Source organism: Symsagittifera roscoffensis, chromosome 5 (assembly GCF_963678635.1).
Source record: "Symsagittifera roscoffensis chromosome 5, txSymRosc1.1, whole genome shotgun sequence".
Classification (NCBI taxonomy): domain Eukaryota; kingdom Metazoa; phylum Xenacoelomorpha; order Acoela; family Convolutidae; genus Symsagittifera; species Symsagittifera roscoffensis.
In genome coordinates, this window is record NC_087066.1 from 26,598,533 (window position 1) to 26,615,346 (window position 16,814).

General features: G+C 34.7%; 2 protein-coding genes across 2 annotated transcripts; one reads left to right on the forward strand and one right to left on the reverse strand.

Annotated features, from left to right (window-relative positions):
• Positions 1-40: 40 nt before the first annotated feature.
• On the reverse strand, positions 41-2,939 carry LOC134845749 (uncharacterized). The gene is made up of 3 exons (XM_063862810.1): positions 2,143-2,939; positions 1,320-1,888; positions 41-748 (listed from the first exon to the last, which is right to left on the reverse strand). The coding sequence occupies exons 1-3, from the start codon at positions 2,798-2,800 to the stop codon at positions 485-487; spliced, it is 1,491 nt and encodes a 496-aa protein (XP_063718880.1). The 5' UTR covers positions 2,801-2,939; the 3' UTR covers positions 41-484.
• An 11,503-nt stretch (positions 2,940-14,442) lies between these two features.
• LOC134846671 (kallikrein-14-like) lies at positions 14,443-15,848 on the forward strand. Its single transcript, XM_063864056.1, has 3 exons — positions 14,443-14,689; positions 15,081-15,386; positions 15,742-15,848. Exons 1-3 carry the CDS (start codon positions 14,443-14,445, stop codon positions 15,846-15,848), a joined length of 660 nt encoding a protein of 219 aa, XP_063720126.1.
• Positions 15,849-16,814: the final 966 nt, after the last annotated feature.

Genomic DNA, 16,814 nt, shown 5'->3' on the forward strand with positions numbered 1-16,814 from the left:
AAAACAACTGTCCAGTTATAGTAAGCTTTCATTGAAAAAATGTGCATCAAAGAGTAAATTTACCAATTTTTTTTTGAGGGCATTAATCAGACAATATACTTTTAAATCCGACATATGTAGTTTTAAGATGAAACTATATCTGAAAAACTACACGTAAAAAATGAGAAATAAAATGTTTTTGCTGAACATTATATTGGCGCTGATGTTGCGTTTATAAATGAGCGAATTAATTAAGGTGTCAAATTTAGCTAAAAGAGCAGGTACTAAAATGATGTTTCAATATACGGAAAAAAATATTGGGAACCACGGCCCGTGATGTTAGTTCTGCGTTATCGTGCCAATGAAAGATAGCAAACACGGAATTGATAATTTCAACTAGGGATCAAAGTTCTTAGACTTTCTTGGGAAGAGATCCTGCAGATGATTAAAGTGAGATCCTGAGTTTTGAAATTCCATATTTGTCTGTATTTTATTGAATGAAGTTTCAGTACATATTCTCGTGTCTGACGTCATCTTTAAGTGACTCCATAGCCTTGTCCATGTGTCTCGTCATCTCCTGCAGATCCTCTATATGTGCATGGAGTCTTCCGTTGTTGTCCGTGTACTGTTCCATGATTCGGTACAGTCTAGAAGTGGTCATCTCAACTACTAAGTCCCCCACCCGGTGTGCGTACTCTTTGTCATCTTTGATGTCCCGGATGTTGTTGCAAAGACGTTCTCGCATCACGTCGTACTCGTCAAGACGTTCCTAGAATTCAATCAGCTCCTAAATTTTTTGATCAATTTTTAACTGCGCAATCTTGAAATCGAAAATACGATACTAAAAACATGAAAAGTACAAACAAACGCGTGAACGAACCGATGATACATTGTCAAAGAAGAAACCCCACCACTTTTGAGCAGTAGCTGAGCGAGAAGGCGAGGAGCGAGGTAGAATCTCTCTTCTCACAGGAATGCGACACTTTTACCACCCAAAAGGCCTTATCACTTTATTTTTACTTATTTGCTTTTCGCTTTTTGGACCAACCGGCCCTCATTTTTTTAAGGGGGCCTTTTTGGCAAAACAGATCTCTTTGTTGTTAAAGAAATCAATTTGGCCGGCTTAAAAAACAAAAAGTATTAACTTTTAGTTTTTGCTTAAATTCGTCCCTGGGCGAATAGGATTTCGAATTTTTCGCCTCTGGAAATATCCCACGGAACTTCGACAAAAAATTACATTTTTTGAGTTTTCTTGCTATGAAATTAACCGAGAAAACAATATGTTGGCTTCTTTTTGTGTTCCGGCTTACAATTTCATTGAACAGAAACACAAGTCTAACCTTGAGAGCTCTGACTAGTTTGAACATTGGTTCCACCATATGGGTGAAATCCGAGTTGATAGTCGTGTACGAGTCTATCTGTCGGCCCATTTTCCGAATCACTTTATCCTGCCGTTCGACCTCCTTCAACAGTGCATCATTGTGTGCTTTATACGACTCCTTTTCCTCCGAAAGAACTGCATTTCTCTTTGAAGTTTCGCACAATTTCACTTCTAGTTCTTTGATTCCAGCGTCCAGACTTTCTAGTTCTCGTTTCGTCGCTTCTTCCGTCTCACGTGACCTCTTACTTTGTTGATCTGCAACCTCATTGGCAATTTTCAAGTCGCACTGTAATTGGTCAATTAACTGTTTCTGTTCGGCATTTTCCTTGGCTAGCTTCAACCGGTCTACTTTAAGGTCTTCACGCGTGTCTTTTAAGTCTTCGTTTCGTCGTCGTAGTTCAGAAAATAGAGATCGTTCGGCGTCTGTTTTCTGGGCTGCATTGGTTAGGGTCTGCATGTTTAGGTGGAAGTTGGCGTCTTGGATTTTGTCGATGCCATGTTTCAAATCGGTATAAATGTCGCCAGGAGCTACAAACAAAATTGCACATAAAAACATGTCCTTTAATTTGAGAGTATATTATTAAATCATAACAATAATAATGCATTCTGATCGGATAACACGTATTTTCACTATAAAACAATGACTCTTCTGCCATATAATCAACCTCAATAGCTTACGGAATTGTTAAAAAAGAATTGAAATTCTATCTACTGAAAATTGTAAAATCTCTTTCCCAGTTGCTACTGTAAGAAAAATACATCACTTTTAATTATCTATTTACCCATTGCAGGTGGACCAAACCCACCCGTCATCATGGGAGGTCCAGAAGGGGGTCCCGTCATCATCGGAGGACCCGAGGGGAGTCCCACTGGAACGGGTGGTCCACGGGGTCCACCCATACCAAAATCCGGCGGGAAATGAGCATCCATCACACCTCCTTGCAATGGACCACACTGGAGCATCCGCCTGACGTGGTGAACGCCAACTTCAGTTGCTATTTTTTTGAGACTTGAGCTGCTAATTTGAGCGTGTCTATCCTCCATCATCTGGAGTAACATCAAAAAGTCATCTCGAGCAGCCGAACTCAGTTCGAGTTCCGACATTAGCGATCGCCACTTATGACCCGAGTCCACTATGTCCAAAATCATCGGTTGGTCACCCCACGTTTTCAATATTTTCTCTCGAATATCACCCGAAACAGTTCGTACCATTGTTCCCCATGCTCGTGCTTTCCGAGACCCTTTCGAGTCGTAAGGTGCGATGCTTGTCGAGCTGCTTTCGGATGGAGAGGGTCTGCGGTTCCGACGCGCGGATGAGTGTCGTTTGTCTTTAGCCGAACGAAATGATCGATCTCGACTGTCTAACGAAGTATCGCCGTGTCTCATGAGTTTCCCGTAACGAGACAAAACATCGCCGAGCACGTTCTCTTTACGAGACATGGCTCTGAACAACCAATTTGCTTATAATTCACACAAAATAACTTCTATTATAAATATCTTATGGCTTTATAACAAAGAGAATGCTTACAAGGTATTCAGATGTATAAGCGCACGTTTACATCAGTTTAGAAGAGTTTTACAGCTGATAAAATTTATAGTTCCAACTTTATAGATGGCATGTTGAGTGCCATTGTTGCGTTTTTCAATTTGAACAGCTATATCAATGATTAGCGATGTCTTCAGAACACAAGAACACGTAGCTCTCGTAGCAGTTTTCAAAATGAAATCGAGACGGCTGTTTTCAAATTAATTCAATTGTTGAAAAAAGAATACCCGGTTAATACCCATAGAATAACAAATTATGTTTTTTCTAAGTTTAAAAGGGAAATTAAAATGAAAACTGTTTTGAAATTCAAAGGTTTTAGCTTCGTTTTTCTAAGGTAAAAGACGTCTTGAGTTCATTATTTACGAAAATTTTGTAACGCTATGGAATTTGCACATTGCCAATTTGGGCAATTTAAGTTAACTAAAAATGATCAATTTTGTCCAACTATAGAGTAATTTAATACGGCAAAATTGTTCCAGATTGAGTTTCAACATGCGTTTTGATCCTTCTGATACATTAGATGCGAAGCTTTTAAGTTTGTACTGTGTATTGGGTGTTAGGGGAAACGACGTTTCAAAACTTTAAAACGTATAACTTTTTACCTGTTTTTTCAAAGTTAGAGGCCAGTTACGCGTTCAGTCGGGAAACGAGCAGTCTTGGTTGACAGTGGAAGTCAAAAAAATTTCCGTCATCTGAAACAAATTTTGCTCACGTGAATGTAATTCACAAAGTGTTATTGGAACTACATTTTTCCTTGTACTCATTTAAACTTGCAATTTTGATTGTATGAAAGATATCTTAGTGATGATCGACATTACTTCCTTAGAACGCATAGCATCACAAAAAATCTCAATAATGACTAAAAGGTTTTTTGCTTCAAATTTTGCGGAAAATGATGGAATTTTTGCACTCCGTTTTTTTTTCTCTTATGATGAAGTGATTGAGGTGGGGAAGCAAAAAGTGGGATAATGGCGAGGTTGTTCTGAAGGTTGGCTGGGTGGGAAATTGATCGATGGAGGGATCCAACTTAGCGGCTCATCGTCGGCTAAAAAGAGGGTAAAAAGAGGGTAAAAACTGTATGTAAGTTTGGAAATTTCATTTAAAAAAAGTTGAAATCTGTAAACTCTATGGTTTGGGTTTGATTTTTGTGTAAAGAGAAAAATTATTGGTTCATGGTCTGTAAATAAAACCATGTTTAGATCCGAGTATTAAAAATTCATACTCTGTAAGTGTATATATTATAGCTGTGCATTCTCTCGTAAGGTAGAGAGTCCAAGTTCAGTTTGTGTGAATAGTCTAGAGTTTGCTGAAATGAGGTTCATTTTATTTGTTCCATTGTGAGATTGCAATAATGCTGCGCCGATGCCGAAATTGGAGGCGTCGCACATAGCATAAAATGGTTGATCGGGATCTGGAATAGTGTTTGATAATTGTTCGGTGAGAAGAGTTTTCATCTCTTTGAATTGCTTTTGATGTTCTGTTGTCCATTCAAAATTATTTTGCTGTCTAAGGATGTTGTAAATGGTCTTAAGTATAGCTGCATTTTGTATACGTTTTTACTTAAGAAGTTCAACATTCCAAGAAATTCTTATACCTTTTACTTATTTGAAGGTGTTTGGAGTTTTAAGGTTGCATCTATGCGAGATTTTATCGGAGTTATAATGTTTCTTTCTATAATATGTCCAAGGAATTTAACTCGTGCTAGGAAAAAGTGTGATTTATCTGGGGCTGCTTTCATATTTTCTTGTAGTAAAATTTATTGGTATTTTCTAAGACAGCAAGCATTTCGTCTTTTGTTTGTGATTGCAAAAAAACATCGTCTAAATAAGTGATTGCATTTTTATTGAGCATTAGTGGTATGAAAATTTTACTGACAAACGCTGAAAATGCTGCTGATCCTATGGAATTTCCATAGAACAATCTGTTGTTCGTATTGTTGATTTCCAATAACGAATTGTGTTAATCGTCGTGATTTTTCATCTAGCGGCATTTGGTTATACGCACTATTCATATCTGCTGCTGTAAAGTATTTACCGTTTTTGTTTTTGTGAGAATTACTTGAATTGGTTCAATAGGCCAATTACATTTAGATTAATCAATTAGTGAATTGAGATATCTTGCATCTAGAACGATTTTTAGTGATGCACCTTTTGCTAAGCTGATAACGGGGTTTATGATTGTGTTACTTTTTGGCTGTTCTTCTTTATTTACCGGAAAGATGATTTCATATTGTTCTAGTTTTTCACGTAGACGGTTAACTTTATCTCGCAAGTGAATTGGGATTTTACTTGCTCGCTGTTTTTCGAAAACTGCGTCAGGTTTTATGGGTAATTGTAATGGCGAATTTGTCAAACTTTGATATTGCGTAAAGTTTTGGGTATTTTAAGAATAGGTCAGCTAATTGTTCGAAATTTTTCTGTGTTATCTGAGAGTGTTTAAAATTAAATTTTGTCAGAAATTTTTGCTGTTCTTTCGTGAATTTTAAATTTAAAACGTTGGTTTGAAATAGGGTGTCTTTGTGAAATAAACCGTATTTCGTTTTTCATAATTTAAAAAAATATTACTGACAATTATTCATCAAGAATTGTTGATTGACTTATATCTAATAGTTTTAATATATTATTTACTCTATACTCTATTTCGTTTGTGAGAGAAATTGTTGCGTTGGTTTCACAATAACCTAAGGGTTCTTGAGGTAAGGTTATTTCATATGGAGAATTTTTATATATATGTAGAGAAGACATATCAGAGTTTGAGTCTTTCAGGTATTTAATAGATGAAGTTGTTACTCGGAAAAATTTGTGAAATGGATTGATTTCAAAGTCAGACATAAAGAGCTGTTGTTGTTTTGCTCTTTATTATACTGGGGAGTTTGTTTGATCGAGAAGTTATACATATTTCCTGATAGTGGTTTCAGGTGTTTTTGTTCCTGATTGTATATGGGGTAAAATTTAGAGAAAAATGGTGGTTGTTTGTTTATTCTTTGGAAAAATGTCAAAGAGTTGTTTTTCATTCTTGTGTATTTGTCTTTTATATGAAGTCTACTATTTAAGATATTTATTGTTGGTATTTATTTGGTAATAAATGGAATTCCGATGATATTATGTTTTATATCAGTGATATGGAAGTTTTGTTTAAATGGTTCGCTCATAATTTTGTTGTGTTCCATTGTTCGAATGCGAACAAGGAACAGTTGGATTTTTTCCATAGTGTGTTACGGTTGATCCTTGTGCAGTTGCTAGTCTACTTGTTGTTTTGAAGTGTAGAAATTTGATCTCATTCCAAGTGGGAATGTTTATAATATTTGATTCTGCTTCAGAATCTATTAGAAAATCTATTTCAAGTTCTGGTGTTTGCAATTGTTTGGATTTTGGACTTTCTAAAATCAGTGGGACTGTCCATATTTTTTGGTTTTGTAATAGTGTTTCTTTAGGTATGTTTTGATAAATATTTTTTGTGTTTGAGCTTTCTGTTGGATTTTCTTCTGTTACTTCTTCTACTATTTTTTGTATTTTTTCCTTTGTTTTGTTATTGGGTATAGGTCTTGTATAATAATTTAAAAGAAACTGATCATGATTCTGATATATGTGAGAATATATCGGTTGTTCATATATAATAGGCTCATAGTCATTTTCAACGTTCATCATGTTAACTGAAATTCTATATTTACGTTATTGTCAATACCGGTGGGATCTGGTTGAGTTTCTTCAATTGATTGTACTTGATTTATTTGTCTTTGATGTTTAGGTATATTACTCCTATAATTTTGTTGTGAATTTTGATAACGTGTGTTATTCCTATGTGGTGATTGAGAGTAGTTCCTTTGTCTGTTGTCATAGTTTGAGCTTCTGTTCTGTGAGTTATCGCGTGATCTTTTTTGATAATTTTTATGTTTTAATCTGTTGTTAGAAAAATCGCGCGATTGATTTTTTTGATATCTGGGGTTTTGATTGTTTGAATAGTTTCTATTCCGATCCTTAGAATAATTTCTATATCGGTTGTGTGAAGAGTTTCTAGATCGATGAATTGAATAATTTCAATTTGTAGAATTTGAATGGGATCTGGCATTAAACGAAAAACGGGTTGGTTTGAACTTGATTTTGAATAGTTATTTTGATATTGACTATTTCGACTATGGGATCGACTATATCTGTTTTGTGAGAAATTTTTTGAATTTCTTTGCTATGGTGATTGTGCTCTATAATTTGTATTATAAGGTGATTGCTGTCTAGAGTAATTGGAGTTATTTGGAGTGGTTTTTCTGAACTATTATCAGTATGAATGTTTTTGTTGGGTAAATTTTGATGTTTCTTCATGTATTGATGAAAAGATTTGTTAGGTTCTCTATGTTTTTGTGGTTTATTTTGATTATCTTGTTGTTATTGTCTGCATTCAGCGATACTGTGTCCGTATCGTCGACAAAAATTACACCATTTTTTGAGTGATAGTTTGTCTTTAAAATTCGGGTTTTTATCGTAGATGTTTAAAATTTCTGTGATTTTTTTTGATAAATCTGTATCAGAGTCGTTGATATGATTTATCTGTAAAGTAGTGGTTTGGATGTTGTTTACATATTGTAATTTTATGTTTTCTGTTTCTTCTTGTTTCATAGTGATTTCTGCTTGTTCTTGTTTATCTACTAGTTCCCTAAAAACTAAATCTGGTTCTCGGATTGAGGAAGCATGTGATGCTCTCTTTTTTATTGCTATTTTTCGCAATTGAGGTGTTAGAATCATCATTAGGATTTCTGTCATCTTTGTTTTTTTATAATCATGAGTTTCAAGTGAGTATGCTTTTCAGACTACTGTTTGTGTTCTTACTGCAAGTTGTTTTATTGTTTCATTTGGTAGTCTACGAATTTCATTGCATAAAGCTCTTTGATGTTGTTTGTTTCTTTCTGAATTAAAAATTTTTGAGAATTCTTGTGTGAATCTTTTCCAATCTGATTTTATTTCTTTAGGTAAAACTGAAAACCGTTTTTGGGCTGCGCCGTCAAGGTTAGTTTGGATTAGAACTGTACGTCTATGTATCCAATTTTAATGAAGTGGCGTGTTTACTGGTTCAGGTTCTATATTTAAAATTCAATTTGCTGTGACTGCATTAAGATAATCTTCTACAGAGTATTCAGGATCTGTGCCTGTGAATACCATTAGTGGTTTATTTAATGTTATTGATGATCCACCCATCAGGTATGGATTCATAGTCATTGATAGTGATTCTGCGGCATGTGGCATTTGAGAAAAGTTTGTTTATTGGCTTTTTGTTATATCGTATTGTTGTAAAAAAAATTTCATTTTGCATCTGAGTGGGTTGGTATGAATATGTATTGACTGGATTTTGTTGTTTAAAATTGTTGTTGTAAGCTGTGGATTATATCTAGGTTGTCCTATTTGTTCATTTCGCGTGTATGGTACAACAATATCTGGTTGATCAATACTGTAGGAACGAGGTCTTTATCTTGAGGAAAATCAATAGTGATTTTGATTATAGTATTCATCATAATCTGATGGAAAATAAGTTTGTGCGTAATAATGATGTTGATTTTTAGTATGGTGTTTATTTGTATTATTTTTACGTTGTTGAAAAAATGGATAGTTTCCATTTTGTTCTTGTGAGGATCGTGGTTGATCATGAAAATTTGCGTTTGAAACCGATTGTGGTACATATTGACTTTGTGCAATTATTTGAGTATTTGTTTCAGTTTTTGTCGTTTTTGGTCCATTTACATAATTTTAATTGTTTTCTGCAAAATTACTTCTGTGCTGTTTGTATGATGATTTTGTTGCTGGTCGAAACGTTTGGTAATTCATTCGTGAATATTTTTGTGCAACAGAGGGTTTTACTGTGGATTGTATGATTGTTTGTTGTAACGTTGGACTTTTTAATTTTGGAGTTGAAAAATTTGGTTGAATAGGTGAAATGCTTCGTTGTGCTTCTGTTGTTGTTATTGTTTCAACAATTTCTTCGTTTACAAAATGTGATGGGGTTTGTATATCTCGTTGTGTAAGATTTCTTGTTCCGTTTAAATTATCATGATTCATAAATGTAGAATTTAAACGATTGTTTCTTGTTCTTTCAGGGAAGAGTGAATTATAGTTTAAAGGTGTTGCGTCAACTGTAAATGGATGTACTCTAACATAATTTTTATTAATAGAAACAGTGCTAATTACCTGACTTGATATATCTGTTAGTATATTGATAAATAATTCATAAGACCATTCAGGATCCCATACATAGTCTGATTTTTCTGCTACTACAGTTTCATCATCTGTACTTTGTGGTCGAAAATTTTTTCTTACTTGTTCATTAAGATCAATATTGTGACTAGAATAATCGATTTTAAACCATGCTAAGATTTTTTGTAACTCGTGTTCAATATTTTCGTGATCATTTGTTAGGTTTTCTCGAATTGCATGTAGAAATTTTGAAAATACATGTATTTCCTGTCGTACAATTGTATGTCGAGATGTTTGAGTATGTGAATCGCTTTGAGGTTCATCCAATTCTAATATAGATAAATAGCCATAGATAAGTGAGAATACATCGTTTGTAAATATCAAGTTTGCTCTTTGTGAATTTTGGTGTTGTATGTTTTTGATGTATTGTGTAAAAACTTTTGAAAATGCAATAACGACATCGTCAACTTGAATGAGATATCTGTCATGAAAAGCATTTGGTGATCTGATTTCTATTGTGTAGATTCCATAGTGTGATGTGAGACTACATATACCTTTGATATAGTGATCAAGAAGTTGTCTTTTGATTTTTACATCGGGAAATTCTTTTATGCACGGGCTTTCTCTTTTTTCGAATAAGTTTGCAATTGATTTTTACAAAAATTTTTCTGTCCGCAAAGTTCAGTTGATTGTGATATTAAAAAAAATGGATGTACTGAATTTTCTGAGTTATCTTTATTTCGAATCATTTTTGTGTTGTATTACTGTTTATGTGTAATTTTCAATGTGTCTTATTGGTTGATTCTAATTGTACAAACGTATTGATTTGTTTGTTTAGCAATTTATTATTTTCCGATCGCCTTCTACTGATGCTGGTGACGTGGTTTCTGAAACTGTGAAATATAGTTGGTCGTCTATTTGGTCATTTTTGTTTATTGAGTCTTTTAAATCATGATGTTTGCGTATTACGGTTGTTTCTGATTCTGAGACTGCGTTTCTTTGTTTTGAAAATCTTTTCCCAATATTTGTTTTTGTTTGTTTATTTTCTTTTTTCTTAGTATTTTTCTTTTTGTTCTTATATATCCTACTGATTTTCTGTGTGGTGTGATTACGAGGTCTTATTTTTTGACGTTAGTTAAATAATTGTGTGTAATGGTTGTTTGTTTGTTTCCTAAATTGTCTCTTGACATAAGGTTTAGGATGATGGATGCAAAAACTGGGTTATTGATTCTAATGCCTTAAACTGTTAGTTCTTACGAATTTTTGTGGTTATCTTAACTTGGGTCGTATATTTGCGTCGGAGAAAAAAGCGTATATCGATCCCGAAGAATGATTTGTACTTTCTCGTGACTAATTTTAAGCTAGAATTTGACCTACCTAATCTTACTTAAGGGTTGCGATTTGTGATCAAGGGTTGGAGAATAGTAAATCGATCCACAAGTTTCAGGTATAATTAGAACGCAAGTAGTTTGTTAGGTACTATTTTATGACTAACTAAGTTTAAGTGTTTTAGCCTGGGTCATCTAAGAGGAATGGGATCAAGTGAACGACGAGTAACCGAAGTTCTTCACTGTTTAGCTTAATTAAAATGGTTAGTTTTTTGACAAATTTTCGTTAATTCTGGTTCTTTGAAAAGGGTTGGATAATGAATCGACATTTGAGGTCGTTAGACACTAATTAAATTTGAAGGGGGAGAAAAAAATTGTTCTTTTTGATTCAAGGATAGGCCTCGATGATCAGAGGTTTAAACAATTAGAAATTTAAAAATTTATATATAGTCTAATTTAAGGATCCAAGCGAAGCCTTGATGATCTGTTATTTAATTGAAACTAAATTATACCACAAGGTTCAGGTATATGTAGAACGCAAGTAGTTCGTTAGGTACTATTTTCTGACTTACTACGTTTAAGTGTTTTAGCCTGGGTCATCTAAGAGGAGTGGGATCAAGTGAACGACGAGTAACCGAGTAAATTCTTCACTGTTTAGCTTAATTAAAACGGTTAGTTTTTTGAAAAATTTTTGTCAATTCTGGGTCTTTGAAAAGGGTTGGATAGTGAATCGACGTTTGAGGTCGTTAGACACTAATTAAATGTGAAGGGGGAGAACAAAATTTTTCTATTTGATTCAAGGATGGGCCTTGATGATCAGAGATTTAAACAATTACAAATTTAAAAATTTATATATAGTTTAATTTAAAGATCCAAGGGAAGCCTTGATGATCTGTAATTTAAATGAAACTAAACTAAGTGAAACTAAGAATAAGCCTTGGTAGTATAAAATTAGAGCGTTAAGGTTAGGTGTTAATTTTGATGATTGCTAGCTTTTGAATTTCGCTGCTATGTTTTAGGTGATGAAGCTGAGATGATGTGACGAAGCTGAGATGATTCATTAATGTTTTTTCAAGATGCTATTTAATTTACAGCTAATTCAAGGAAAGCGACAAATGTTGTTTTTATCAGTCGCTATTGTTCAATTAATGGGTTTAGCGCCATGAAAAGTTATCTGAAAATATTTTTTCAAATATTATGTCAGTAAATGAAAATTTAAATTTACTGCTGGTAGTATCCTAAATGCAAAAGTTTGATCTCGATTTTGTCGTACTGTCATGAAATCAATTGTTAGATTTCTTCCTAGTCGTATGTCGTCGCTTGTTCGACGTCTTCTTCCTATACCGGGTAGTTCTCATTTTGTTCGGAATATTGGATCTGATCTATTGAGGCGTAGAGACATATCTACTGAGTTTTTGTCATATAACATTTTTATAAAATGTTGTATTTGTCTAATTCCATTCTAATTTTTGTCTAATTCTAGGTTAGTTAAGGTCTGTTCGAGACTTTTGGTCGCACCAGATGAGTTTTTTCTTGTTTACTGTACTCATAGAGTAATTTCAGATAAGGGACACCGTCTGTTCGTCACGCTATCTTATTTTCGGCCGGATAGATTCCAGCAACTTCTTAGTATATACCAATCTTAACCTTACTCTAATATCTCCTAGTCTCAATAGATCTAGTGTACACCGGTTTGCGCAAGTTAGTTCCAGAATGAGATTAAATGTATTCTAAGTTTTATTCAAAATGTTCTGGTGTTGAAACTACAAGTAGTTTCAACACTTTACAAATAAATAGGTTGTTAGTTTGATGGAGTATGATTGGTTAGTATTTAATTTTTTATAGATATTAATAAAGTGAAACTACTTGTTTGGGAGGAGCGCCCCCCCCGCTCCTCCTAAATTCTCCCCTGTTTCCAATGCATTTGTAATACGAGACAGTCAGTCCTTTGAATAACGAAGGTTTTTGTCTTTTTTTTCTGTTACAAACACAACCAATAATTTGAAAAATTTAAATAAAAGAAACCAATAATTTCGGTTTATGGAAAAATCCTAGTCATCTATTTTCCATAATTTCCAAGATCACTAATCTCAGACTTTTCATGCAATTTTCTAAACTTATGAAACTTATGAGCTAATTGTATGATTAGCTCTCTTGCAAAGATGAAAATTGTCTGAGCATTTTTGGTCAACCCGGGCTGGCTCATCGTTCGACAACCCCACCTACTCCACCTACTCCTCCCCCTCCGCAGCGTTCCTCGTCCCCCTCGCGCTTATTCTCTCCCCAGTTTATCACCCTCAATTAGCTCCGCGTGTGTTGTGATGGTACTGGCTGAAAATAGGATGGGTACAAGGAGGGAAAAATTTCTTAATACATTATAATCGATTAAAATGGGTTCAAAGAATTTAACAAAAAATGTAATACATTTTAATCGATTTTGATTAATTTCTTTAGTTTCGGCTGTTCTCCTCCTCCCCCCGCCCGCTGCGTATTTTTTAAAATAATTTTTCAGTTTGTTTTGACTGATTGTTACAAAAACTAAAATCGGACTAATTACTCAATGACAAACAATTTTTTTCCTGATATTTAACCTTGTACACTCACTCGTTACATCATAAAATTGCTGTTTATATGAGGTGGGGGAAAAGCACAAAGAGTCTTTTGATTTTTACGGAGACTAGTAATGAAATCAAAGAAACATCGTGACTCTTTTCCAGTTTCCCACGCCCCTCGTAAAACTAAAAAAAGGCAGTTCAAAAAATGTTCAAACGCTTTTCTGCACGTAAGACTTGTTGTAGAAAATTGTTGTTTACTCGTTTTGATGCAGTTTATAACATGAAAAATCATTTTGGCTCTTTTTCCTTTTCCCCCCTACCTGCAAATTTTTCAATTTGAAATAACTGTTCACTTTGTCCGATTGTCATGACAATTGACATGCAGACTGATTAGGCCATAACAAACATATTTGGTCTTCATAATTAACCTTGTACAACCACTCGTTAGACTATAAAATTCATGTTTGTGTGAGGTGGGGGGAAAAGGAAAAAGAGTCATCATTTTGAACAAACTTTCATTTATTGAAATTTTAAAAAATCAAAAAAGGGCGAACTGAAAAAGAGCCAAAATCGATTAGGCCCATAAAACTAGTGCAGACAGCGGCTCTTTTTCCTTTTCCCCTCCACCTCACACAAGCATCAATATGGTCTAACGAGTAATTTTACAAGGTTGATTATGAAGACCAAATATGTTTGTCATGGCTTAATTTATCTGCATGCCAATTTTCATGGCAATCGGACAATGTGAACATTAGTTTTATTTATAAAAACTGCAGTTGGGAGGGAAAAGGAAAAAGAGCCCAGACAGCAAGTTAATTTTCAAATCCTCATTACTCAAAGATTTAGTTTTTCTTAGTATCATAACTACAACAGGATTTTGGACATGGTCCAGGGGCTTTTGGTGAGTTAGCTTCAACAGTTTTTGGCTCTTTTACCTTTTCCCCCCACCTCACACGAGCTTCCATAACAATCAAACAATGTAGTCAACAAATTAACATGTAAAAATTTGCAGGTGGGGGAAAAGGAAAAAGAGCCCAGTTTTTAGCTGATGTCTAGGTAAATATATTTTGGTAAAAACTCATATGACTCATTGTTTGATGAAGTCATCAAATCAAAACAGCTGAGCTGTAAAAAGATAAGAAGTGACGTTGTTTGCCTGGTACTCAGGGAAATGTATGGCGGCAAACTTGCTTTTAGTCTTTCGTCAATTACAGAAATCACAATTCAATTAGCTTGATCACCAATCAGTAACCTAGTCCAGTAACCTAGAAACCAATTTTCACTTTATTTCGGGAAGCATCACTTTTTATCGGAATTCCCTTCGTCGAGAAATCTTCATTTTTTTTTTCTAGAAAATAAGCATTTTTCATATTCAACCTTGTTCTTTTTTTGAGAAAAGAGTAACCAGAAACATTTGACTCGAGAAAAACTGCTCCAGAAGCTGTTTCAAAGCTACCGAGTGACTTCTTGTAGAACGATGTTTTCCTCTGACGTTTTTCTGAAGTTTCTTCTGACGCTGACTGCAATCTTCAGCCTCGGAGAGTGCAGATTTCAAAGCAAGGATGAAGCTGCGAAGAGGATTAACGGGGCTCTGCTGAGTCAGTCCCCAAGACCCTTCTTTGTGAAGCTGGAAGACCCTAAGAGCGGGATGAGGTGTGGCGGAACTATCATATCACACTACTCAGTCCTCACAGCTGCACATTGCTTCGACCCGATATTCAAATGTGAGAACTCAATGCAAATAGGCTACCAGAAGTAGCCAAAAAATTTTTTTTTTTTTATTTTAAAATTATGCGTTAAGAGCATGTAAATCAATTTGATAGCAACGCGCATGTTATGTAAGCAAAACACTGCCTAAAAAAAGCAATTTCAAACTTTTTGAGCTGAAAATTTAAGTAGATTTACATTTTTTTTATCGAAACAGATGGGGTGAGACCTTAACATACATATGCAGTTATCTGCAATTAAGGACGTTGAAGGCTTTTATTTTCAAAAAGCTTTTGTAAATCGACATTCAGAAGAAAAAAAAAACATAAGGGAGTTACTGGAAAGAGCGCTCATTCCCAGTCCTGAGCGACAAAGAAGTAATTATAACTAAATCATAAATCTTTATAGCTCAACTGACAGTGCACACGTTAGACAAGAAGAAACAAACCATTCCGGTTGACTTCAAGAAGAATGTGGTCATGCACGAACACTACGTGTACCAGAACCGGTTTGCAGATCTGGCAGTGGTCAACTTCGACAAACCAGTGTTCGACAAGGAAGAAGTGTTGAAATTGTGTCCGAAAGGAACTGCGCATACGATTGAAAACGAACATCTTCGAGCGTGTGGAATGGGGAAGGACCAGAACAAACCAGTGAACAGACTATCTGAAGTCGAGTTGTTTGAAATCAAGACGCCCGCTAAGTTTCATACCAGTTAGTTTCAAATGCTTGAAGAGATTGCAACGTCATTTAATGTCTTGCCCATGAAAGCCCCTTAGGGTCTTTCCCAGCAAAAGGGGGTAAAGACCACAGCAAGAAAACTCCCAGCAACAATAGCCCCAGCGTAATAGGATAATTGATAGAGGTTACAATTTTTTGCTACTAGGCTTGCAGTGACCCGCCAATTATGTCTGCCTCACTTCAAACTTTTAATCACCTATAAAATGTGATTAAAAGTTTGAAGCTATTTTTTAAATCTCCACGATAGATAAGTGAGCTAGTTCTGGTTGGTATTATGGGACATCTTTTCACTGTGCATGAAATAAATTAATGAGTGAACGTTTTTCAGGGCCTAAAGAGTTCGATGGGAAAACGCAGATGGTGTTCGAGAGTACTTTTAGTCGCACACACCCTGGAAGACTCATACCCATGAGCGAAGGAGATCCTGGTAAGTGATATAACCACACTCCGGCTCAAAATCTAAAAATCTATCTAACCCCGATAAAGCTTATTTCAATTACTATTTCAAAATACATTTAGGCAAATTAGCTTACGCAAAAAAAACTATTTAATTCTATTGCAATTTAGCAAAAACTTTAGCTATTAACTCGATCCATCAGCTAATACTTTTTGTTGGGAAAAACCGATCATCAATTTAAAGGAGTAGCAAGTGGTTTTAGAAGGTTATTTATGAAAACCTAATATGTTTGTTGTCCCTTTTCCAGTTCCCCCCTTTAATTTTTTCTGAAATCCATCATATGGAAATGAATTTCAAAAGCTTTTTCTCATTATGAACTGCACTAAACGTGTCAGCGTGAACAAGTGAACAAATTTTTATAACATTTTTTACATGCACAATTTTTAAACAGCTTAAGTTTGTAATTTTCCGAGGGGGGGGGGGGGGGGGGCTCGAAAAGAGCCTGTTTGTCTAGCTTGATTAGTCCCTATGTCAATTTTCATAACAATCTAACAATGTGAACAAAAATGTTCCCTCTAAAGTTTACAGGTGGGGGAAAAGGGGAAAGAACAAGTCAGTCGAAGCAAAATAATTATAAAGAATCATCGAATTCTTTGCAAATAAACAAAATTTCCAACACCATGTTTAAGAAATTTTTCACCAAGACAAAGGAATCTTTTTCCCATCAAGAGGTTTTAGCTGATGAATTGAAGTTAAAAGCAAAGATTATTGCTAAACTGCAAGAGAACTAATTTGTTATTTTGCGTACGCTAATTTGCCTAAATATCTTGAAATAGTAACTAATTCAAAAAATTAACACAAGAATTAGCGGTTGCGACCACAGCTAATGAGGTAAAGAAAATCAAAAATCTCAAAAATTACGAATATAAAATTACAGATGTAAGTTGTTTTTTCTCTAAGGTAGAGGCAAAAATGAATTAAAAGAGTTATAATTGAATTTAAGA

What these genes read in the sequence shown, in the direction of transcription:
- LOC134846671 (XM_063864056.1), top strand. Translation starts at nt 14,443, where the DNA reads ATGTTTTCCTCTGACGTTTTTCTGAAGTTTCTTCTGACGCTGACTGCA. An exon ending in CTTCGACCCGATATTCAAAT is followed by an intron (nt 14,690 to 15,080) that starts GTGAGAACTCAA and finishes AAATCTTTATAG; the next exon opens with CTCAACTGACAGTGCACACG. An exon ending in GCCCGCTAAGTTTCATACCA is followed by an intron (nt 15,387 to 15,741) that starts GTTAGTTTCAAA and finishes AACGTTTTTCAG; the next exon opens with GGCCTAAAGAGTTCGATGGG.
- LOC134845749 (XM_063862810.1), bottom strand. Translation starts at nt 2,800, where the DNA reads ATGTCTCGTAAAGAGAACGTGCTCGGCGATGTTTTGTCTCGTTACGGG. An exon ending in GTTTGGTCCACCTGCAATGG is followed by an intron (nt 1,889 to 2,142) that starts GTAAATAGATAA and finishes TTTTGTTTGTAG; the next exon opens with CTCCTGGCGACATTTATACC. An exon ending in AACTAGTCAGAGCTCTCAAG is followed by an intron (nt 749 to 1,319) that starts GTTAGACTTGTG and finishes ATTGAATTCTAG; the next exon opens with GAACGTCTTGACGAGTACGA.